Source organism: Natator depressus, chromosome 2 (assembly GCF_965152275.1).
Source record: "Natator depressus isolate rNatDep1 chromosome 2, rNatDep2.hap1, whole genome shotgun sequence".
Classification (NCBI taxonomy): domain Eukaryota; kingdom Metazoa; phylum Chordata; order Testudines; family Cheloniidae; genus Natator; species Natator depressus.
Genome location: NC_134235.1, coordinates 139,257,653 through 139,283,366, shown reverse-complemented (window position 1 = coordinate 139,283,366; position 25,714 = coordinate 139,257,653). Strand labels below are relative to the sequence as shown.

General features: G+C 45.1%; 1 protein-coding gene across 5 annotated transcripts in view; it reads left to right on the top strand.

The window, feature by feature from the left end:
* MTRR (5-methyltetrahydrofolate-homocysteine methyltransferase reductase) overlaps positions 1-25,714 on the top strand; it is a 116,844-nt gene that overhangs the window by 54,345 nt on the left and 36,785 nt on the right. For all 5 annotated transcript variants that reach the window (XM_074945059.1, XM_074945060.1, XM_074945061.1 and 2 more), the window contains 3 exons: positions 20,042-20,222; positions 23,707-23,749; positions 25,252-25,438. In XM_074945059.1, the coding sequence (XP_074801160.1) occupies positions 20,042-20,222; positions 23,707-23,749; positions 25,252-25,438 (411 nt within the window). The remainder of the gene's footprint in view (positions 1-20,041; positions 20,223-23,706; positions 23,750-25,251; positions 25,439-25,714) is intronic.

Genomic DNA, 25,714 nt, shown 5'->3' with positions numbered 1-25,714 from the left:
CAAAACTTTTGCATGCGTAAGGGCACTTCCATGGAACTTCGTGACTTGCTTTCCCCTGCCCTGAAGCGCAAGAATATCGAGATGAGAGCTGCCCTCACAGTTCACAAGCGAGAGGCGATAACCCTCTGGAAGCTTGCAACGCCAGACAGCTACTGGTCAGTCGGGAATCAATTTGGAGTGCGCAAATCTACCGTGGGGGCTGCTGTGATCCAAGTAGGCAACGCAATCACTGAGCTGCTACTATCAAGGGTAGTGACTCTGGGAAATGTGCAGGTCATAATGGATGGCTTTGCTGCAATGGGGTTCCCTAACTCTGGTGGAGCGATAGACGGAATACATATCCCTATCTTGGGACCAGACCATCTTGGCAACCAGTACATAAACTGCAAGGGGACCTTTTTCAGTGGTGCTGCAAGCACTGGTGGATCACAATGGACGTTTCACCAACATCAACATGGGATTGCCGGGAAAGGTACATGACGCTCACATCTTCAGGAACTCTGGTCTGTTTGAACAGCTGCAGGAAGGGACTTCCCGGACCAGAAAATAACTGTTGGGGATGTTGAAATGCCTATAGTTATCCTTGGGGACCCAGCCTACCCCTTAATGCCATGGCTCATGAAGCCATACACAGGTACCCTGGGCAGTAGTCAGGAGCTGTTCAACTATAGGCTGAGCAAGTGCAGAATGGTGGTAGAATGTGCATTTGGACGTTTAAAAGCGCGCTGGTGTAGTTTACTGACTCAGACCTCAACGAAACCAATATTCCCATTGTTATTGCTGCTTGCTGTGTGCTCCTCAATATCTGTGAGAATAAGGGGGAGACTTTTATGGCAGGGTGGGAGTTTGAGGCAAATTGCGTGGCCGCTGATTATGCACAGCCAGACACCAGGACGGTTAGAAGAGCACAGCAGGGAGTGCTGCACATCGGAGAAGCTTTGAAAACCAGTTTAATGACTGGCTAGGCTACGGTGTGACATTTGTTTGTTTCTCCTTGATGAAAACCCGCCCCCTTGGTTCACTCTACTCCCCTGTAAGCCAACCGACCTCCTCCCTTGGATCACCGCTTGCAGAGGCAATAAATTCATTATTGTTTCAAATTCATGCATTCTTTATTAATTCATGACACAAATAGGGGGATAACTGCCAAGGTAGCCCGGGAGGGGTAGAGGAGGAGGGAAGGACAAGGCCACACTGCACTTCAAAACTTATTGAATGCCAGCCTTCTGTTGCTTGGGCAGTCCTCTGGGGTGGAGTGGTTGGGTGCCCGGAAGGCCCCCCGCTGCCCCCCCCAGCGTTCTTGGGCATCTGGGTGAGGAGGCTATGGAACCTGGGGAGGAGGGCAGGCGGTTACACGGGGGCTGCAGCGGCAGTCTGTGCTCCTGCTGCCTTTTCTGCAATACAGCCATATGCCGGAGCATATCAGTTTGATCCTCCAGTAGCCTCAGCATTTCATCCTGCCTCCTCTCATCATGCTGACGCCACCACTCCTCTTGCTCATCCCTTCTGTGCTCTTGTTCATTTTCTGCTTTCCTGGACTCTGCCGTTGTTTGCCTCCACGCTTTCTGCTGAGTTCCTTCAGTGTGGGAGGACTGCATGAGCTCCGAGAACATTTCATTGTGACTGCTTTTTTTTCGCCTTCTTATCTGCGCTAGCCTCTGGGACGGAGATGATAGGGGGAGTGTTGAAACATTTGCAGCTGCGGGAGGAAAAAAAGGGAGAGTAGTATTTAAAAAGACACATTTTAGAAAACAGTGGGTAGATTCTTTCACGGTGAACCAAGCTGTTAACATTACATAGCACGTGCTTTTGGTACAAGGTCACATTTTGCCTCTCATATTGAGGGCCTGCTGGTTTGGTGTGAAATCACACACGCAGGGCCGGGCAACAGAATTCAGCTTGCAGGCAGCCATAGTAAGCCACAGTCTTTTGGCTTCTTCAACCTTCATAACATGTGGGAATGGTTTCAAACAGCAGCGCCCTCATTTCCCATACCAAGCACCCGTTGGGTTGGCCATTTAAAATGGGTTGGCCATTTAAAAGGAGGGGCTGCGGTTTTCAGGTTAACGTGCAGCACAAACCCAACTAATCCCTCCCCCCCCCGCCAATTCTCTGGGATGATCGCTTCACTCCTCCCCCCACCGCGTGGCTAACAGTGGGGATGATTTCTTTTCAGCCACAGGCAAACAGCCCAGCAGGAACGGCCACCTCTAGATATCCCCTTAATAAAATTCCTCTATTTCGACCAGGTGACCATGAATGATATCACTCTTCTGAGGATAGCACAGAGAGATAAAGAACGGATGTTGCTTGAATGCCAGCAAACACCGGGACCATATGCTGCCATGCTTTGTTATGCAGTGATCGCAGACTCCGTGCTACTGGCCTGGCGTGGTAAAGTGTCCTACCATGGAGGACTGAATAAGGCTGCCCTCCCCAGAAACCTTTTGCAAAGGCTTTGGGAGTACCTCCAGGAGAGCTTCATGGAGATGTCCCTGGAGGATTTCCGCTCCATCCCCAGACACATTAACAGACTTTTCTAGTAGAAGTACTGGTTGTGAATGCATCCCAAGTCTTCAGGACAAATTAATCATTAAACACGCTTGCTTTTAAACCAAGTATTCTATCTAAAAAGGTACTCTCACCAGAGGTGCCTTCTCTGGCTTCATGGTCTGGGAGCCTGGGTTGGGAGGGTATTGGCTCCAGGGTGATAAACAGTTCCTGGCTATCGGGGAGAATGGTTTCATCCTCCGCCTTCTCATCATCTTCCTCGTCCCCAAAATCCTCATCTCTGTTGTGTGAGACTTCCCCCTTGCAGGAGTTCATGTACAGGGGTGGGGTAGTGGTAGGGGCACCCCCTAGAATTGCGTGAAGCTTATCATAGAAGCGGCATGTCTGGGGCTCTGACCCGGAGTGGCCATTTGCCTCTTTTTGGTTTTTTGGTAGACTTGCTTGAACTCCTTAATTTTCATGCGGCACTGCTGCGGGTCTCTGTTATAGCCTCTATCCATCATGCCCTTGGAGATTTTTTTCAAATATTTTGGCATTTTGGTTTTTGGAACAGAGTTCTGATAGCACGGATTCGTCTCCCCATACAGCGATCAGATCCAGTGTCTCCCGTTCAGTCCATGCTGGAGCTCTTTTGTGATTCTGGGACTGCATGGTCACCTCTGCTGATGAGCTCACCATGCTGGCCAAACAGGAAATGTAATTCAAAAGTTCTCAGTGCTTTTCCTGTGTACCTGGCCAGTGCATCCGAGTTGAGAGCGCTGTCCAGAGCAGTCACAGTGGAGCACTCTGGGATAGCTCCTGGAGGCCAATACCGTCGAATTGTGTCCACACTACTCCAAATTCGACCCGGCGATGTCGATTTCAGCACTAATCCCCTCGACGGGGAGGAGTACAGAAATCGATTTTAAGAGCCTTTTAAGTAAAAAAAAATAAAATAAAATAAAAAAAAATGGCTTCGTTGTGTGGACAGGTGCAGAGTTAAATCAATCAAGTTACCCTTTAACCTTCTCTTTGTTAAGCTAAATAGATTGAGCTCCTTGAGTCTGTCACTGTACGGTATGTTTTCTAATTCTTTAATAATTCTCTTGGCTCTAGATCCACAAAACCTGTGGAAACTGCCAGGATGCCACATTTTCATGTCCCTTTCTATTTCCATGATGCTCCTCTTCACATCCAGGCATGAAAGAGAGCAGATGCCTATATAAAGAGGAGTCTTCTTTGAGGAGTGTCCCTGTGGTTGCTCCACTTTAGGTGAATCTGTGCCCCTTCACTTGTAATCGAAGATTTTTAGTAGTGCCTGGTTGGGTTGCACATGTGCTGTCCCTGTCCTGCACCGCCTCAGGCGGTTACATAGTGCTGTGCAACCAACTCTCCCTCAGTTCCTTCTCTACTGCCCTCGATTTGAGATGGCAGCATCTGACAGAGGTTCCCCATCACCCTCTAAGAGGAAGGAGCACTCCTCCAAAAAGGTGACAGAGAAACGGGGTCCGACCTCCCCTTCTCAGAAACCCATGAAAAAGAGACATTCCTCAACACTTCAGACCTCATCGGTACCGACTGCACTGAGACTGTCTACCGCAGGAAGTGGGACAATCCGGTGCTGTGTGAGCCAAAGACCTAAGTGTCTGGCTCAGAAAAAGGCAAAAAAGGGAAACCTGCCATCCTTGCCTTGGTACTGCCGGAGCCACTCAAACATGCAACACCAAGCTGCTTAGCATTGCTACAGTCTCTGACACCACTGTGACGTTCCCCTTTGGTCATTTCTGGACCGGTAATCTGCTAGGTCACTCCAATCTATGACTCTGGGAGCCAGCCTTACCCTGCTCTGCTGTGAGAATCCCCACTCCTGAGCTGTTCATACACAGCCTCTGACATGTAAACTGCTCTTTGCATTGTGCAACTGAATGACACTAGCCAATATCTCCTTATATCCGAGGGTCAGATCCTAACTTGCAAAGCTTTACAAGCTTCATTGGAATCTGCAGACATGGGGGCATTGTGCATTGCCACAGCCATAGTAATGTGACCAGCTTCCTGGCTCCACTTCTCGGGTTTTCCAAAAGAGGTACAATCAGCTGTCAAGGATCACCCATTCAAAGGACCCAAGCTATTTGCAACCAAAAAGGATGAGTCCCTTCACACATTGAAGGACTCCAGGGCGACTCTGAGATCCTTGGGCATATGCATGCCTACACAAAAGAACAAATGGGAACTCGATGCAAAGATCTAGATCCACATGCTACACCGGGGGTGGGGAAACTTTTTGGCCCGAGGACCACATCTGGGTGGGGAAATTGCATGCAGGGCCATGAATGTAGGGCTGGGGAGGGGGTTGGGGTGTGGGAGTAGGTGCAGTGTGCAGCTCAGGGCAAGGGTTTGGGGCAGAGGAGGGGTGCGGGGTGTACGAGGGAGCTCAGGAAAGGGGGTTGGGGTGGAGGAGGGGGTACACAGTGTGGGAGGGGGCTCAGAGCATTGGTGCAGGGAGGGGTGTAAGAGGGGGCTCAGGGCAGTGGGTTGGAGTGCAGGAGGAATGATTTAACTGGGAATTGGTCCTGCTTCGAGCAGGGGGTTGGACTAGATGACCTTCTGGGGTCCCTTCCAACCCTGATATTCTATGATTCTATGAATGTGCGGTGCAGCAGGGGTTGGTGTGCAGGCAGGGGGCTCAGGGCAGGGAGTTTGGGGTGCAGGGTGCAGGAGGAGTTTGGGGTGTGGGCTCCGGCCCAGCGCCGCTGCTGCAGCTTACCTGCAGTGGCTCACACCAGGGCCAGGGTAGGCTTCCTGCTGGCCCTGGCCACGTCCCTGCGGCCCCGGCCACGTCCCTGCGGCCCCTGGGTGTGTGTGTGCGGGGGAAGCGGCAGAAGGCTGAGCGTGCTGCTCTTGCCTGTGAGTGCTTCCGCGCCCCCCCCAGCTCCCATTGGCTGCAGTTCCCCGTTCCCGGCCAATGGGAGCTTCGGGGGCGGTACCCACAGGGAAGAGGAGCGCGCAGAGCTCTCTGCCCACCTCCCCCAGGGTCCGCAGGGACATGGTGCCAATCGTTTTCCGGAGCGGAGCGGGGCCCATGGTGCCATGAGGGTGGCAATCCTGCTTGCTGAGGGGCTGGATCCGGTCCGCGGGCCATAGTTTGCCCACCCCTGTCCTACATGCAAGCTCAGAGGCAATATGACCCTCAAAGTCTGTGGAAGAGACCTGTAAGATGGAGACCACTCCCTTCTCAGTCCTCGACATCCCAACAACTCCCTCTAAACAACAGTTTTGAAGATTTGATTGAGGACCAGAGACACCTCCTTCTTTTTCTATTGTGGACCCATCTGATACCATCCATCCATTCGGAGAGCATCTGATTCCATACCACCCAGTGTGGTGAAAAATCACATCAGACAAATGGGCATTAGAAATGATCAAAACTGGCTATTGCATCCAATTTACCTCATCCCCCTCCAAACAACCCTCTGTCCCCATCCCTCTTCAGGGACCCTTTTCACAAACACCTACTGTGACAGGAGGTAAACCATCTCATACGTCTACGCACAGTAAAACCAGTACCAGCAGAACAGAGGGAAGGGTTTTTACTCCCATTATTTTCTAACCCAGAAAAAAAAACGGGAGATGGAGGCCTGTTCTTGACTTAGGAAGACCCAACAAATTCATGAAGACCCAGCAATTTAGGATGGTCCCTCTAGCAATAATAATTCCACCACTAGAACAAGGGGACTGGTTCTCAGCCCTCGACCTCCCCGATGCATATTTCCATATAAGGATACATCCCTCACACAGGAGATTTCTCAGATTTGTTCTGGGAACAGATAATTTCAAGTACCAAATACTCCCTTTCAGCTCATCTGCAGCTCCACAGATAGTCTTAAAAATCCTTGCAGTGGTAGCAGCTCACCTCCATCGACAAGGGGTCATAATATTCCCCATCTGTACGATTGCTTACTCAAAGCCTCGACTTGGGAAGAGGCAGTAGAAGCTACCCAAAAGTTAGTAGCTCTCTTCACACAGCTAGGGCTACAAATGAACTAACAACAATCAATATTCACACCTGTGCAGAGACTGGAGTTCATTGGGGCCTACCTCGACTCTCTAGATGCTACAGCCTCTCTGCCCCCGCACGGATTTTTCCACTCTAGTCCACCTAATCTCTATAATGCAAGCCAGCCCACAGACATCAGCCAGGACTTGCCTCCAACTCTTAGGCCATATGTCAGCAATGATATTTGTCATCAAATGCAATGCCTGCAAAGCGCCTGCAAAGCACATGCAACGCCTGCAAAGCAAGCTCAGGACATATCTTCTACACAGACACAGTACAAACAAAAATCTTACGATGCCAACCAAAGTAAAAAAAATTCTCTGGACTCAACCACACAACGTTTGCATGATAGTTCCCTTTTTGCAGACCCCTTCATCAATGATAGTCATAACAGATGTTTCTCTGGTAAATTGGGAGGCACAACCACACAAGCTAAGGCTGCTGGTGCCCGTCAGAATCAACATTACACATAAACCTACTGAAGCTGCCGGCAGTCCGGAATGCATGCTCAAACTTCCTAACCGTGATCAGGGACAAGGCCATAAAGGTGCTTACGGACACTTATTCCGCCAAGGAGGGGCACGCTCCCGCTCCCTATGCACGGAAGCCATGCTACTATGGAACTGGTGAATCTGCCACATCAACATCTCAGCCTTCTATCAGGATGCCAAAACACTACTGCAGTTGCACTGAGCAGAAAATTTTTCCAGAACCATGGGTGGGAAATGAACACCAGGGTACTACAGAACATATTCAGACACAGGGGGTTCCCAACTATAAACCTCTTTGCGACAACCCAGAATGCCAAGTGCCCATGCTTCTTCTCCAGAGCGGGACTGGGATCCCATTCTCTAGGCGATGCTTTTCTCCTCAAATGGGATGCACATCTACTGTATGATTTTCCCCCCCGTGCCGCCGCCCCTTGTAGCCAGGGTCATACACAAGATAAGGATCGACAACTCTAGAGTCACCTTGATATCCACCCATGTGGCCCAGACAAATGTGGTTTTCCTTACCTCTTGAAGACTTCTGTGTTCCCACCACACACACTTCCTCATCTCCTGTCTCAGGATGCAGGCCAGATCTACTACCCAAACTTGGCAAGACTCCACCTGAAGGCATGGCGACTCCATGGTTCTGAGATGATTAAATGACCTCTTCAGAGGAGGTAAGGGACATTCTTTTAAACAGCAGAAAATCTTCTACACAGAATACCTACCTGTGCAAATAAGAGAGATTCCATACCTGGTGCCAGAATAGGCAAACAGTAGTAACTACCTCTCCTTTATCAATAGTAATGGGTTACACACTGGAACTCAAGAAATCTGGTCTCTGAATGAGCTCGGTCAGAGTACATCTTGTGGCAATCAGTGTTGCCCCACTAGGTAGATGAGTTCCTCTTCGAGAGATGTCCCTGTGGGTGCTCCACTTCAGGTCAAGGTGCGTCCCAGTGCCTTTGATTGGAGATTTCTACAACAGTACCCCTACGGGCCGTGCACGCGCTGTGCCTGCTTCACAAGCTGTCAGTGTTTGAATAGCGCGTGCACGGCCTGGGCTCCTCCGTTCCTTCTCGACCATCCCTGGCTAGAGACGGAGTTCAGCAGTCCTCTCAGATTTACTCATAGATGGTTCTGTTTCTCAGTTTAATTTAGATAGTTTAGTCATAGTTACTATTTAAGAAAAATAGTTTAGTTTTTGTAGTTATTTTAAAAAAAAAACAAAACCTCGGCTACGGACATGCCCGGCTCCCCCGGCTTCAAGAGATGTGCCTCCTGCAACAAGACCGTCCCTATCTCGGTCATTCACAGTGTGTATGCTGTTTGGGGGAGTCTCATGTACCCCCAAAATGCGTCCACTGTAATAAGCTTAAAGCATGAACCCTCAAGGACAGGGAGCTAAGACTGAAACTGCTCCTCTTAGAAAACGCCCTCAGACCCACCTCTGACCCTGGCCAGCAAAGCTCTTTAAAACCCTCAAGGGAGAAAGGTAAAACAAAGAAACGGCCAGCTTCCTCCCCCCCTCAGGGGCTACTCCTCAGCAAAGAAGTCTCAAATGACTTCCACCTCACAAGTGCTCACCGCTCCACGGCTCAGCACTTTTAACTCTGCAGGCACCTCAGGCACCGACTGTGAGTCGGCTGCTCAGCTTCCTGGTGCTGAGGCTCAGGGCGTTTAGCTGCCCGCCTCCTACAGCTCTCCCTCAGCAACCTTTGACAGCACAGTGCTGAGAGCATAAGTAGAGATTGCGGCACCGCCATTTAATCTTGCGGCGCCGCTTTCTCACCTGACTCTCCCGGCACAGAGCCTCCTCATGTTGCCTGCCTGCCCAACAGGTCTCGGGCATCTTCTCTTGTGGCACAATATGCACCCCCCAGTGCAACCTTCAGTGCAGCAGATGCCTCCGCAGACTCTGCCTGCACCAACGGCAGCGGCATCAGCTCCACTTCAGTTAACCCTTACTCCTCTCCTGCCTTATTATTCGGCACCTGGAGTCGCTGCACCACCTCAGTTTTACATCCAGGGGACTTAAGAGTGTCACATACCCCTCAATCTCCGCTACTCGGCACCGATCTATCACCAGGACCTTCAGCACCCTATCTGCAGTACTCCCCTACCGCTCCAAGCCTCTCAAGTGGAGAAGAGGAGAAAGACGATGACGACGATATGTTTTCCTCACAATTTTCCTCCCAGGTTCGCTTACCTATAAGTGGGAGACGCACAAGTGGGAGATGCATCCCTCCTATCCTAGTGGCTCCCCACACTGGTATGGCAACCCCTGCATGGGATCACCTACCCCCTTTCCTAGGCAATGGCCACACTGGGGTCCATGGAACTACACCATGGCACAATTGAGTGTTCACCATGCCGCCCGTAGAAAAGCTGTCATACGCTTCCTGATGCTTTTACACGGATATGCAGATAAGACGTGAAATAGCCACTCCACCTGCACAGGACATGGCTTTCCATCCTACAGCAGTAGCACCACAGGAGGCAACAGTGCCCCCACCGCCTCCCACTACTGATGATCTCATTCACTTTCAGGAATTATTTAAAAGGGTAGCCAATGAACTCCAGATTACCCTAGAGGAGGTACCAGAAACCCACCACAAACTTACCGACATATTACAAGCTACCACATCATCCAGAGTAGCCCTACCAATTAATGGGGTCATCATGGAACCAGCTAAAATTATCTGGCAGACCCCGGCCACAATAACCCACACTAGCAAGAGACTGGACTCCAAATATTTTGTCTTGTCGAAGGGTTCGGAGTTTCTATTTACTCACCCATCACGCAATTTGCTAGTGGTCGAGATGGCCAACCAGAAAAATAAGCACCAGCTTTCCAATTTACCCCGTCTGACAAGGAGAACAAGAGACTGGACTCTTTTTGGCGCAAAGTGTATTCATGTTCCACTTTGCAATTTTGAGTAGCGAATTACATGGTGCTCTTAGCAAAATATGACCACAAAAATTATGCTAAAGTAATGCAATTTATTGATGATGTGTTGGAAGACAAACGACAACAATTCAAAGCGGTGGTGTCCAAGGGCCAATTGATCTCCCGCACAGCTTTTCAGGCCGCCCTCGATGGTGCGGTACAGCCGCCAGATCCACGGCCACAGCCATCATCAGACGGTGTGCCTCATGGTTTACTACTCCCTCCTTTCCCAAGGAGATACAGAGCACTGTTGAAGATCTTCTCTTCGATGGGGACAAGCTCTTCGCCTCTACAACCAATGAGGTCCTCCTTCCATGAAAGAATCATGAGCTACACTCAGATCTTTAGGCATTCAGCCACCTGTCACAAAAAAAGAGGCAGTACAGATATCAGCCATGCTTTTGCTCAAAATCAACATTTCAGACAATATGTTATGCAGCAACAACGCCATAGACCCAGAACCCAATGACGTCACCCTCCACAAACGACGGCGACTCACCCTCCTGCCTCTAACAAACAAATTTGAAGTCTTCAGCATCGATTTCAACCATCCATTTCTTTGGACACCGTCTGCGCCCATTCCTTGCTAATTGGGAAGCTATCACTATGGACAGATGGGTCCTGGAAATTATCAGATCGGGTTATGCCATCCCCTTCCTCTCCATACTCTCCCACCCTGTCCCTCTTAAGGGACCCCTCTCACGAACAGTTGCTCCGTCAAGAGGTATACCACCTCATACAACGAGGAGCGGTAGAGCGGGTATCAGCTCAACAGAGGGAAAGGGTTTTACTCACATTACTTCTTGACAGAAAAGAAAAACGGATGGCGCCCTATCCTTGACCTTCGACATCTAAACAAGTTTGTCAAGAAACAGAAATTCTGGATGGTTACTCTACCAACAATAATTCCAACGGTGGAGCAGGGAGATTGGTTTTCAACCCTTGACCTCCAAGACGCATATTTCCATGTCACTATCCACCCTGCCCATTGACGTTTTCTCAGATTTGCTGTGGGAATGGAACACTACCAATACGGGGTCCTGCTTTGGCCTTTCCACTGCCCTACGTGTCTTCTAAAAAGTGCTAGCAGTCGTAATAGCACATCTCAGAAAGAAAGGGGACCTCATTTTTCCTTACCTGGACGATTGTCTCTTCAAGTCCCCCACTCACTTGGAGGCGATCCGAGCGACTTCTGCAACTGTGCACTGCTTCCACACCTTGGGTCTGCAAATAAACAGAAACAAATCTACCTTACGACCTACCCAACAAATAAACTTCATCGGGGCACACCTCGACTCCACCACGGGTCTTGCCTCTCTTCCCCAGGGCAGATTCCACACAACGGGTACCCTAATTACCCAGATACGTGCCAGCCCGCGGGTTACAGTCCAAGATTCCCTGCAGCTGTTAGGGCACATCGCCGCTTCCACATTCGTGGTCCCAGATGCCAGCATGTACATGGGATGCCTTCAGGGGTAACTAGCCACGGTATACAAACCAAATATCCACAGAGTAAACAAACTGCTAACTATGCCTCCGAAAGTCAAGGACTCGCTCCTCTGGTGGACCTGTCCTATCAACCTCTGTGCCGGGATTCCCTTCTGACAATAACCCCCTTCACTGACCATCACTACAGATGCATCCCTCACAGGATAGGGAATGCACATGGGTCACCTCACCACTCAGGGCCTCTGGTCCTCTATGGAAACTAAGCTTCATATAAATCTACTAGAGCTCTGAGCCGTACGCAGTGCCTGTTTCCATTTCCTTCCCATTATCCAAAACTGCAAAATTCGGATCATGACGGACAACATTGCATGCATGTTCTGTGTGAACAGACAGGGGGGAGCCTGGTCCCACTCCCTCTGCACAGAGGCGGTAAAACTATGGAATTGGTGCCTTCAGCACAATATCCATATCTATGCCTCATACCTGCCCGGTTCTCAGAACACCACTGCAGATGAGCTCAGTCGATCTTTCCCCATACAGCACGAGTGGGAACTCAACAACACCATTCTATCCACCATTTTCCAGACCTAGGGTTATCCCCAACTAGATCTATTTGCTACGGCTATAAACAAAAAATGCCCGACATTCTGCCCCAGAGCCAGCCGGGGGAAATGCTCTCGAGGAGACTCCTTCATGTTCCCATGAACCGACACTCTCATGTATGCGTTTCCACTAATACCTCTGTAATAGTAACAGAGTAATACAGAAGATAAGAACAAACAGATCCAACATCATTCTAATAGCCCCAATGTGGCCCAGACAACCACGGTATCCCTTCCTTATGCGGATGTCGGTCAAGCCACCGATTCCCCTTCCCCCCATCAGCAACCTTCTATCACAACCCAGGGGCCAGCTATTTCACCCTAACATACAGTGACTCCACCTGAGGACCTGGATAATCAATGGTTCTCTAATGAGGAATTAGCATGTTTTGAACAAGTGTGGACAGTCCTACTACACAGCAGGACGCACAGCACGCACAGTACTTATCTACATAAATGGAAGAGGTTCACATCATGGTGGACGGCCAAACAGACCTCTCCAGTTTCCGCCCCACTCCCACTGATACTGGATTACCTGCTAGACCTTAAAACATCAGGTCTCTCCACGAGTTCCCTCAAGGTCCACCTTGCGTCAGTCACCACATTTCACCATAAGATCGACAACACTACAGTCTTTGCCCATCCAGTAACCAAAAGGTTCCTGAATGGCATCCAAACATTATATCCAGACATAAAACCACCTGCTCTGCCCTGGGATCTCCACCTAGTTCTCAGAGCCCTGATGGATAAACCCTTTGAGCAAATGGCTACCTGCTCCCTTCTCCATGTATTCATGAAGACCACCTTCTTGATGATAATCACGTCTGCCAGACGAGTAGGAGAAATTGGAGCACTCATGGTGGAACCTCCGTATACCACATTCTTCCATGATAAGGTCGTGCTCTGCACGCACCCGAAGTTCCTGCCTAAAATGCACTCTTCCTTTCACCTCAATGAGCCAATATACCTACCAACATTTTTCCCCAAACCCCACACTAATGCTTTTGAAACAGCAATGCACACCTTTGTTGTGCGCAGAGCACTATCCTTTTACCTGGATAGAACAAAACCGTTTAGGAAAACCCCCAAACTTTTCATCTCTACCACTCGGCAATCACAGGGAAAAGCTATCTCTACGCAGAGACTCTCCAAATAGATTGCAGACTGCATACGTCTCTGCTAGCAACTGAAGCACTTACAAACCCCTACATCAATTAGGACACACTCTACTAGAGCTGTCTCCACTTCCACTGCCTTTCTCCATAATGCCCTGCTTTCTGACATATGCAAGGGAGCTACCTGGGCATCGAACCTTACTTTCGCCAATCATTACGCTCTCATGCACATGGCAGCATCCGACACCAGGATGGGTAGAGCTGTCTTGTCAACAGCCTTCTTACCTGATCCGAAGTCCCAGCCATCCTAAGGGATACTGCTTTTCAGTCACCTGAAGTGGAGCACCCACAGGACATCTCTCTCTCGAAGAGGAGGATACTCACCCTGTGCAGTAACTGACGTTCTTCAAGATGAGTGCCCCTGTGGGTGCTCCACTACCCGCCCTCCTCCCCTCTACTTCAGAATCTGGAACGCACTCCATTGTAGAGAAGGAACTGAGGAGCCTGGGCAGTGCATGCGCTATTCAAACACTGACAGCTCGTGAGGTAGGCACAGCACATGTGCGGCCCGTAGGGGTACTGCTGTAGAAATCTCCGATCAAAGGTGCTGGGACGCACCTTGACCTGAAGTGGAGCACCCACAGAGTGACTCATCTCAAAGAACGTCAGTTACTGCACAAGGTGAGTAACCGCCTCTTCTTGATTTTTTTTTCCTCCACCCTCCCGCTATACGCTTCCTCAAGGGTCTTCATAACCTTTACCCTGAAATATCTGCCCCTACTCCGTAATGGGACCTCGATCTGGTCCTGCGATGCCTTATGGTGGCCCCTTTTGACCCATTAGCAACATGTTCACTTCTCCACCTTTCAGTGAAGTTGGTCTTCCTGCATAAGCTGTATAAAGCTTCCTGTATAAAGCTTAAACAGGGTAAACTTATACATTGTTCGCCCTCTGTAACACTGATAGAGAGAGATGCACACTGTTTGGAGCCAGGTGTTAATCACTTGCTCTGAGTTATTAATAAACAAAGGTGATTTTATTAAGTTTAAAAAGTAGGATTTAAGTGTTTCCAAGTAATAACAGCCAGAACAAAGTAAGTTAGCAAGCAAAATAAAACAAAACACACAAGTCTAAGCCTAATACATTAAGAAACTGAATACAGGTAAATCTCACCCTCAGAAATGTTTTAATCTTCTTTCACAGACTAGACTCCTTCCTAGTCTGGGCCCAAATCTTTCCCCTGGTACAATCCTTGTTAGTTCCAGCTCAGGTGGTAAGTAGGGGATTTCTCATGACTGGCAGCCCCCTTTGTTCTGTTCCACCCCCTTTTATAGCTTTGGCACAAGGCGGGACTCTTTTGTCTCTCTGGGTCCCCACCCCTCCTGAATGGAAAAGCACCAGGTTTAAGATGGATTCCAGTACCAGGAGACATGGTCACATGTCCTGTGAGACCCCAAGCCTCCATTCTTCCCGGCCTGACTGACATGAACACAGGAAGGCTTACAAGTAAACAGAGCCATTTACAACCAATTTTTATAGTCAATGGGAGCCATCAAGCTTCTAAACCATCATTAATGACCCACACTTTGCATAATTACAATAGGACTTCAGAGTTAGACTTCATATTTCTAGTTTTAGATACAAGAATGATACAAACATACAAATAGGATGACTACACTCAGAAGATTAAAAGCTTTGTAATGATACCTTACAAGAGACCTTTTGCATGAAGCATATTCCAGTTACATTATATTCACGCTCATTAACATATTTCCATAAAGCATGTGGAGTGGAATGTCACACCTATGACCACATCCCAATCTCTTTCCTAAAATAGGTTCATCATTCCATTTGAACCAACCCATCCGTCTCCCATCGTTTGTCCCAAAATCTCATGGGAACAAACGAGAAGCAAGTCTTCGTACCCTGGATGTCTTTCAGAAAGTCACCAAAGTTATTTCTTTCCATCATGGAATGATCTAAGGGAGACGCCATATCCAAACAAAGGCTGTCAAAATAGATCTCCAGCTACATTGACTTTTGTTATCACCATTAACAGTTACAACCCCCGCCGGGGAACCCCACACACTCCACCAGAGCACTCTACATTGACAGCCTTCCTCAACAATATGCCTATTATGGACATCTGCAAAGCAGCAGCCTGGGCATCAGCCCATATGTTCACACAGCACCATGCCATAGAGCAGCATTCTCATCAGATGCTCTACTGGGACTTATGGTTTTATCATCCGCCACGACTGCAACGCCGAAGACCCTCCCTTCCACTGTGGGGCACTGCTCTGTTCACCTACAGTCGATTAGACTATAAGTATTGTACTTGCATTTCAGCGTATTGAGCAGTATAAAAAAATCCTTGTCTGTATGAAATTTTGGTTTTTACTGACTTCGCTAGTGCTTTTCATGTAACCTCTTGTAAAATTAGGCAACTATCTAGATGAATTGGCATATCCCTGGAAGACTTCTGCGTAATCCCAGAGGTACATGTACCCCTGGTTGAGAACCACCGCCTTATAGTTTAAAGTTATTTGGGTAGGGACAGTGGATGGGATTCATAAAGGTATCTAGGTGTCCAGCTCCCCTTTCAGTGGAAGTGAGGTGCCAAAAAACCTTTGAATCTCAGCCAGGGTCTTCTGGCTTTGAACAGCACCAAGAACATTGGTGCTTAATAAATAATAATAATAAAGCATTAAGACCACTTCTTGCCTATGTCTCCCTGAAGGATCTTGGCTACATCAAGGCCTTGTGATACACAAGGAAGTAAACCAGTTATAAAAATAACCTTTCATTTCAAATGATTCCAGAATGAGTTACAGCCATAACAAGCTAAACTACAAGTGTTTATTCACACGCTCAATTGAAGATGTATCAGCAACATTAAATCAAATATCAGAGGGGTAGCCGTGTTAGTCTGGATCTTAAAAGTGGCAAAGAGTCCTGTGGCACCTTATAGACTAACAGATGTACTGGAGCATAAGCTTTCGTGGGTGAATACCCACTTCGTCGGATGCATCTTGCATCCGACGAAGTGGGTATTCACCCACGAAAGCTTATGCTCCAGTACATCTGTTAGTCTATAAGGTGCCACAGGACTCTTTGCCACTTTTATTAAATCGAACGTTAGCGCAGGCCAGTGAGGATTTGCACAGCTAACTGACATAACAGAAGGGATTCAGGACAGTAGAATGCAGTTGCCCAAGACAAACACCATGTAACGCTGTTATTTTGACATAAATATAATGGGATTAAAAGTGATTATTTCATCTCATCCAAAATACAGCAGCCTCCTATCACTATGCTGGGTTTTGCTTGATTACTATTAGTAATAATTTGCTGCATCAATAAAGATACAGAAAAACAGAAGCTGTCCAGAGGCAAACACAACTGGAGGAATGGAGAGTCTTAAATATGAAGAGAAATTTTAAAAACAATTTAATATTCAAAAAGGGACTGGACATTTGAACATTCACAGTTACACTAGATTAGAACTGGATGAAATTTTTTTAAATTTTGAAATTTCAAAATTTCACTTAAAAAAATTAAAAAATTGAAAAATAATACTTTTTTCCCTTTTTTTTTTTTTAACCAGCTCTAATTACATAGGTTAAATATTAAAAAAAACAATGGGTATATAGGGATAGGAAGAAACTTTCCCAAAGGGTTGGCTGTTCACAACTGGGTTTCTCTACACCATTAAAGAATCTGGTACTGGTTGCTGTCAGAGACTGGATCCTCGATTAGATGGGCCACTGCTCTGACTTGGAGAGAAGAATGCTATATGCTGAATTGTTCACACTGCTTCCTGCAGAATCCTGGGATTCTCTGTGGAGGTCTTCTGTCCAAGCACTAAGGCACCTCCTGGCTTTCTTTGCTTCTGATATCTGACACAGAACAAAGGTGGTATGCAGAGCTTGGTGAAACTTCTTGAATTACCATTTTTTGGTGAAAAACAGATAATGAAATGTTTTGACACATTTTCTAAATGAAACATTTCAATTTTTCAGTTTGAAATGACTTTGTTTTAAAAGATTCCTTATATTTTCTCTAAAAAAAAAAAAATTATAAAGATTTAACAGTGGTCAAAAGCTACGTTTTATTTAGTCAAAATGAAACATTTAATAGAATCATAGAAAATGTGGAAGAGACCTCGAGAGGTCACCTAGTTCAGCCCTCGGCAATGAGGCATGAGTAAGTATCTCTGACAGGCATTTATCTAACCTGTTTTTAAAAACTGTCAGTGACAGGGACTCCACAGTCTCTTCTGGTAACCTATTCCAGTGGTTAACTGTCCTTATAGTGAGAGTTTTTCCTAGTATCAAATGTACCTCTCCCCTGCTGCAGATTAAGTCCATTACTTGTCCTACTTTTGTTGAAAATGGAGAACCGAAAAATCATGTTTGTACCAGCTGTAGTACTATTTCTGCAGGCCATAGTATGAAATAACAACAACATAATTTTAAATGAAGGCTGATTTTCATTCCCTCCTTGAGAATAACTGCTATAGACTTTTTCAAAGACTACCCACTACATGCGGATATTAACTGTTGAAGCTCTACTCTTCTTTTTGTGTATACAGATGATTTTCTTAACAGTCACATGTGCTTTATATAAACAAATTCAGGGTGTTTGATCTACCAAAAAAAAAAAAAAGCATGAGTCCTTATTAAGGGACCAAGAGGGTAAATGATATATGGGGACCAGTTGTGCTATCAGGGGCAGAAACCTAAAGTATGTCTACACTGTACACCACTGGTGATGGCATGTAGCATATGCATAGCTACACGCTCCTGTGAAAAGCAGGCTGCATCCACGCTGTAGTATGTAGCCACGTGTGGTAGTGAAAGGCTTTGGCAGTGGGGAGGAAAAGCTCCAGCAGCTCTCTGTGGCAGGGAAAGGTTTGGGAGTGGGACAAAAAACTGCTAAAAATAGCAGTGTAGCTGAAGAAGGCACTGCTTTGGCAGGTAGAGAGCTGTGTAGGTTACATACCCACAAGGTTCAAATGTGTCTTTATATGCCTAAGCCATGTCTCGCTGTCTACACTGCTGTTTATACGTATGCTGCAGGAGGTGCAGTTTATGTACTCTACACGCTGCTGCAGTGAGTGTGCCATGTAGACATACCATTAGTTTCTAGGGCATTGACCTGAGTAGATCCGTTAAGCTTAAAATGAACTAACTGCAGTTGATCTGACATCTAACAATAAAACAATTGTTTGTTGTGTTGCAAAACTGCCTAATTGTGCTGTCTGTAGTAAATCTGTTCTTGTCCGTCTTCTTACACTGCCATATTTCTTCAAGTACAAGCCATTATCAATAAACAGGCACACGTTTATTTTGTATTTTTTTAAATAAATAACCTTTTAAAAAAGGTTTCCCCTTTTAGACGCTTCACCTTTACCAGGCAAGCCTCATGAGGCATATAATTAAGGACCAGGTTCTGATAACCTTACTCATATTCAGTAGGACCTTGCTCAGTGAGTGGTCCCATTGAAATAAAAGGTACTTCTCATGGAATATGGTGCTACTTCAACATGAGGATGGCAGAATTTGGCTGTAAGTGTATAATCGAAGCTGTGCTCACTAACCAAAGATATCCTGTACATGTTACATCTCATAGACTCATAGAATATCAGGGTTGGAAGGACCTTAGGAGGTCATCTAGTCCAATCCCCTGCTCAAAGCAGGACCAATCCCCAACTAAATCTCCAGTATTATTACTAGAAATGGGTGGGCTGCTACATCCAAACAATCCAAAATGTTTTTTATTTTAATCATAACTCCCATGTGCTTTAATTCTGCAATAACTTCGCAAAATACTCCACAGATTTTGCAGCTGAGCCAGTACAGTTGTGGAATTTGATTTCACAACCAATGAAAACTACTTCCTTTACCGTTAATGCCTGGAAATAGCAGAAAGTTTTAAAAAATGCAACACTAGTATACGGTTCTGTTAAAACACACTTGGAGATACATTTAGGGAAAAATTCAATGAAATGCATTTTTGAACGTGCCATACTCGTTCAGTTGGAGTAGTTTTTACAGCAGGATCCACTGGATGTCAGTATTATACAACATTCCATATAAAAAAGCCTTTTAATTGGCCTAACCTTTCAAAACTGCATTAAACAGTTTTGCAAAATTTGTGTCAGCAATGAGAGTAAGTAGAGTAGTGGTTAGGGAATACCACCCAAGACAGTTTTCATAACCCATCTGTTTTATAGTCTGTTCAGTGCACAACATGCTTTATATAACTTTGTAGTCAAAACTGTTACTTTCTGTAGAGGTCTGGTGCTAGAATGTAATTTGAGCAAACTCGGTCTTTTTTTTGAAGAATACAAGTTCTGATTTACACAGTATTTTGATTCACGTGTTTCTTTTTATGTACTGTGTATATTTTAATGTCATGTTGAAAGTATAACCCTGCAAATATTTTAAACATGATTTTCACTGTCTTACAATACACAACTTATTTTTCCGTAGGAAAAGCTCATATTGCTGTATGTGAACATAGGAGAACAGAGTAGAATACTATAATTGCATTTACGCTGCTCAGTATATACTGTACTTAATATTGCACATTTATCCAGCAGTACACACCATCCTCCACCTGACTAGATCAGATTTTGTGACCTGCTACGCTGCCCCAGGCACTGAAGGAGGTGTCTGAGAAATGGAAAAATTCTCATGGGAGGTAAAAATATGTAGCACATAGCAAATTGCATTATTTGTTAACCTACAGGATGTCCCTGCAGGCAATCCAAATTGTTCCCAGCTAGTTGGGAAAATCTCCACTGACGTAATGAACAAAATATCATGAAAATACAAACAGTAAAATTCATCCCAATTAAAACCTGCTTTCTCTTCCCCTAGGCATTTTTGCGAGCTCTTGTAGAATACACCAGTGATGCCAGAGAAAAGCGAAGGCTTCAGGAGCTGTGCAGCAAACAAGGAGCCTCTGATTACAGTAGTTTCATTAGAGACCCAAGTATCTGCTTGTTGGATTTACTCCATGCTTTTCCAACATGCAGACCTCCACTTAACCTGCTGATAGGTAAGTAGCTGATTTAAGTTCAGTTGTGTTTAATTTCTGAAAATGCAACAGAGTATACGTTTAAGAACAAAACACTATTCAGTTATTGCTTCTTTGGGAATATCACTAGCCATGGTTATCAAACTGAAATTATAATCTGGAAGTAAAGACTTGCTCTTCGCTTTGTAGTGTTTGGCCTTGATTCTGCCAGTGCTTATGCACATGCTGAACTTCATGCAGGTGAGTAGTCCTGTTGACTTTACGCTGCTCCTGTGCATATTGATAAGCACTGGCATAAGTGTTTCCAGGATCAGGGCCTTTATTTGTAAAGCTGCTTTAAAAAAAAGGCTAACATTTTCAAGGGCCCATTTTCCAACACTTGGGGTTTTTGCCTTCTCTTGTTCTTCTTTTGGTACTCTATTTTTCCCTGTATCCCATATAACTGTTAAAAACAAACCAAAAGTACCTTTTTATAAAAATAATTTTCACAAGAAATAATACAGTAGATTTCCTTAAATTCTCTGGTTCAAATACTCTACTAAAGTTTGCTTTGTATATTTGCTATTTGCAGATATTTATATTTGAATGAATCATAAAAGATACAACTAGTTTGCGTTCTCCTCACACAGCCCTGAATTTCCTGCACTCTGGGGCTTTCATTTATTGGAGGGCCCTGGAGCATCTGAGTATCTGAAATATTGTGTGTTGTAAGGAATTAATGAAAATGAAAGCTACAGAGTGCATGGGAGTTTTCTGGGACATAGCAGCGGTTCTGTACATGCCACCATGATCCCTCTGCAGTGATATTTCTGCCCTCCCTTTGGGGGGAGCTCAGTGGTTGTATTTCTCTTCCTCCCCTCCCTTTCATGAGAGGACTCTGTGGCACTGGTTGTTGTTGGCCTCCTTAAATGGAGCCCATGTGGTATTACTATCTGGTACTCAATATTCAATATTTTTCAAATTAACAATATATAGTATTTGTCTCATGTCTAAACACTGTTCATGAGTACTGTAAATCTATGTCATTATGATAAAGATAACCCATCCTGCAACTGTTAGTCATTCAAGAAGACCTGAGGAATTTAGTGGGTGAGTGGATTGCAGGATTGTACTTAAATATAATGTTAAAAGGATAGACCCTAGCTGTAGCTATCTCCAAATTTCTCTGAGTAGAGAAGGAATGTCATTTTGAAAACAAAAGCACTTAATATTTCAGTGACCCCAGAAATCTTTGCATTTTTGTATTCAGATAAAATACTGTGGTCCACTATGTCAAAATACTGTAGTCCATATTATGGTATATGAATCCAGCAAAAGGTGGCTCAGAGAGGTTTAAAGTGTACACCTGTAGTATGCAAGATACCAGCTGAATTTGCTGTCCTGGAAAGGAGATTCACTAGTGTGGGTGGTAGGTCACATGTCTGACTCTGTCCTGTTCCAGGTTGATGAGGAAGGGCAGACTTAAATTATGCCATGAGTCTTCCATCTTTATGCTGATGTACATGAGTGCCAAAGAAATGTGCGTGCCCCTTTTGTCTCTAGCTTATCCATAATTCTGCTGTGCGTACCCTTTATTTCCATTCCCCACCTCGCTGCTCAAGTGGATTTACAGCTACTTTACCACAGTGCACGTGCTCCCAAGCCACACTTTGTACCCTCAAGGATTTCTACTACTGTTATACTGGTGTAAGTTATTACTCTGAAGGCTGAGTTACTGCTGAATAGAACCTTTTAAGTTTTTGCATCTTTCTAAGGAAAAAATGTGCAAATACACATCTGTCTGATTATGGAGTGAGCACTAGTTAAGGCTGTAAAAGTGTTCGTTTAAATTTGTGTTTTCAGGCCTGTATAGTATCTGCATAGTAAGATTGGTTTGAAAAAGTGGGATGGCGGTTTAGGATCCAGGGTACAAATTTGGTAATATTTCATTGAGGGGTTCCCAAAGTACAGCCTCCTTCCAAAACACCTGTTTTTAAATTTCATGTTTCTTATAACAAGTTTCTTATAACTTTTTGGCAAAGAATTAGGGGAAAATCTATGGGGCGGTGTGCATGCATAATGTATTTGACTGGACTGTCCCTGTTGTTAATGTCTTGTGCCAAGAACAAGCTGAATAACCTCATGAATAAAAATTATTCAACTTTATTAATAGTCCTATCAAGTAGTATGCCAGAATTTGCCTAAAATGCCAGCACTGAGCTCGGATTCTAGGAGGGGAGAGGAAGAAAAAGAGACAGAAACTTCCACACAGTAAACTGTGTAGTCTAAGAGGGACTGACCTGGGGAACCAGGAACTCAAATTTCACCTCTTCAGCCAACTGCTGTTAATATTTCTGTGCACGTCACAGCCATTACTATTAATCAAGGCTCCATAACCTATGGCAGGAAACTATCATTTCCCCAATTTTATGGATAAGATAACTGATGTCACACAAGGTCTCTTTAAATCAGGGGTCTCAAAGTCCCGGCCCGCAGGCCATCTGAGGCCCGAGAACCTCCCCATTGCGGCCCGCGGAGGAGAGACGCATGCAGACACGCTGCCGGCAATGTCTCCTGCAGGCACCGCCCCCTGCAGCTCCCATTGGCTGGAGGAGAGGGACAGAATTACTATCACTAGTTTCTGGGCAGAGTCAGCCATGGAGGCAGCATCATTAGTTGCCGGGCAGAGTCAGCCATCGAGGCAGCGTCCCTTTTTTCCACAATGACTATAAACAAGTCTAAATACCGAACACAACTATCTGATGCACACATTGTTGCAATCCTGAAGGTTTCAATTGCTCAGTCACTGAGGCCAAACATCAACAAAGTGACAGAACAGAAGCGTTGCCAGGAGTCTGGCAAACACTAACAACTCTCTGGCAGGCGAAGAATTGTATAAAGTTATATGACAGTTTTATTATTTCTAATAAATTTGAAATAAAAAATACAATATAAACGTTTTATTTTCTGAGCATCGTCTTCACTGACATTATTGGCCCACTGGGAGGATTTGAGGACTGGGACTGGCCCTAAGGTAAATTGAGTTTGAGACCCATTCTTTAAATAGAGCTGTAATGAAACCCAGATATCTAATATGGCAGACGTAAGGCTCATCCATTGAGCCACCCTACCTTTGAAATAAATGTGTAAATCTCTTTGCTATACTGAAAGAGTAATCAAAACCTACCTTATTTAGATTTATATTTTCTTGTGTTTGTGTTAATGTGTACTCACAAACAGCACCAGTCAGAAATCATGTTTCATTGTGCACATCTGCTAATCTCATGCAGTTTTTGGGGGGGAGGAAGCTATAATAGTCTGACTAGGAGACTAGTGAGTCAAGATTCACTTGTTGGTTTTCCCTGTCAAATTCTGTGGAATGCAAAAAGTAAACAATCAATACGAATGGAAAAAAATAATATATTTAAAATTCTTCCACAGTGTTATTAGTAAGGCATAAGGAAATTTTGCTTATGATTTTTGATGTAACAATGATAACCAATGGGTTTTTTATTATTCGTTTCAGAACATCTTCCGAAACTGCAAGCCAGGTCCTATTCAGCTTCCAGGTACTGATATATTTAGATTATATCTTGTTTGTAATTTAGGCATGGTTTTTCCTCACAAAAGGATACCTTGTTAAGGCATTACAGAGAGCAAACTCTGGGTTATATTGCAATTTAGTTTTGTTTAAGAGAACTTTGATCCTGTGGTCAGTGTGGAAATCAGCTTTACCTGTTTGAGTTTGTATATACACATGCAGTCCCCAGTGGCTAAAATCCCCAGCACATAGGTAACTACTTCTACAGAAGTCCCTCACAGTGGAACTATTTTTTTTATTTTATTTTATTTTTTTTTATTTTATTTTTAGAAATCTTGAGGCAAGACTAAACACATGAAAATGTCCTTGATTTATTTGGAATACTTCCAGCACAAGTGTGCAGTATGGCTTTAGTTACACACAGCAGGCAAGTAAATAATCTCAGGACTAGACTGGGCCATGAGGCATTTGCCTAGTGGATTGATGTCTTCCATGAGCAGCAGGGCTGTCTCGCTGCTCAGCTGCCAGTCCTGGAACTGCTTTACTCTGAGATCAGGCAGACTGAGTGGAGTGACTAACTGCTCCCATTTACTAGTGCTGCTGAACTAACTCAGCCAGGTAGCTCCCAGCCTTTGCCTTTGGGAAGAGATACAGAAGATCACTGCAGCCTGGCTCTCCATCCCCAAATCCTGTGAGGCAGAAAGAGGAGAAGGAAGAGACCCCCAATAGCCCTTTAACAGGGACAAGTATTGAAGGCATGGCAGTCTCTGGAAAAGACCTGCCTAGCAGCCTTCCCCAGCAGGCCAGGTTGAGTTGTCTGAGAAAGACATCAGGAAGCTGATTTATGGGTGAGAAGATTGCAAGGGGAAGAGTTATTGAGTGGGAATGGAGGAGGGGGAGACTGACGATGAGAAGGAGGAAGTAATTGAAGGAAAGCGATGAAATTGGTTAAAAAAAGAACGGAGAGCTGGAAATAGATTAAAAAAGGATGAGTGGGAAGATAGGAAAGGAATGGAGAGAGAGAGGAAAAGAAAGGAAACAATATTAAACATTAAATAAAATCGAGAATGAGGGGAAATAGAAAAAGATGGAGACAATAGATGGAGGAGAAGAAATAGGGTGGAAGAAAGGAAAAATAAAACCTGGGTAGAAAAGAATCTAAGTTCATTTTTTAGCTTAATAAAAAGTGTTATAAAAATGTTCTAATTAAAAACACACACAACTGTTGTGTTGCATATAAATAAAGCAATATTCTTTGAGTGGCTGGTAACATTTTACCAGTGCTCTCACAAAATAAAACTCTCATGCATATGAATTTGATAAATTCAGAAGAGTTCTGTTCGAATTCTGTGAGTCATTCATATGATATTGTCCTGGCACCTGCCAATCCAGCCCTGTACAACCCCACCCCATGAAGTCAAGGGATAGACTCTGACTTAAATGAGATTTAGATTAGGCTCAAAATGAAGCTACTGTACTGATTCCTTCTCAGATAGTATTTTGATTGTTCAATCATTTGTGTCATTGCAGCTCCAATTTATTTCAACCAGGAAAACTGCAGTTTGTTTTTAATGTTGTGGAGTTTCCATCCTCCCCATCTCGACTGGTTTCACGAAAAGGAGTGTGTACAGGTTGGCTCGCTGAGTTAGTTGCACCAATGCTTCAGCCACATAAAAATTCTCTACGCACAAAGGAAGAAAAATTGTCAGCTGTAAAGGTACCAAAACAAGGTCTAAATTCTTGTGGTTTTAGGGTGATACAATTAGAATGTGTATTCCTGGAAAAAACAATTTTCCTTATTTCTTTGATCTGAGGCTCAGATGATCTGATACTGGCAATATGTTTCTCCATTTGTGCAGTTACACCCCTAGTCACAACTTTCTCCTTCCCTTTGTGATCTCTTTTTTATCTGCAGTGTGGTATATCTCCAATCAGATTTTTTTTTCTGTTTAAAATCTCTGTTAATTTTATCCATGAATAGCATATCCTGGCA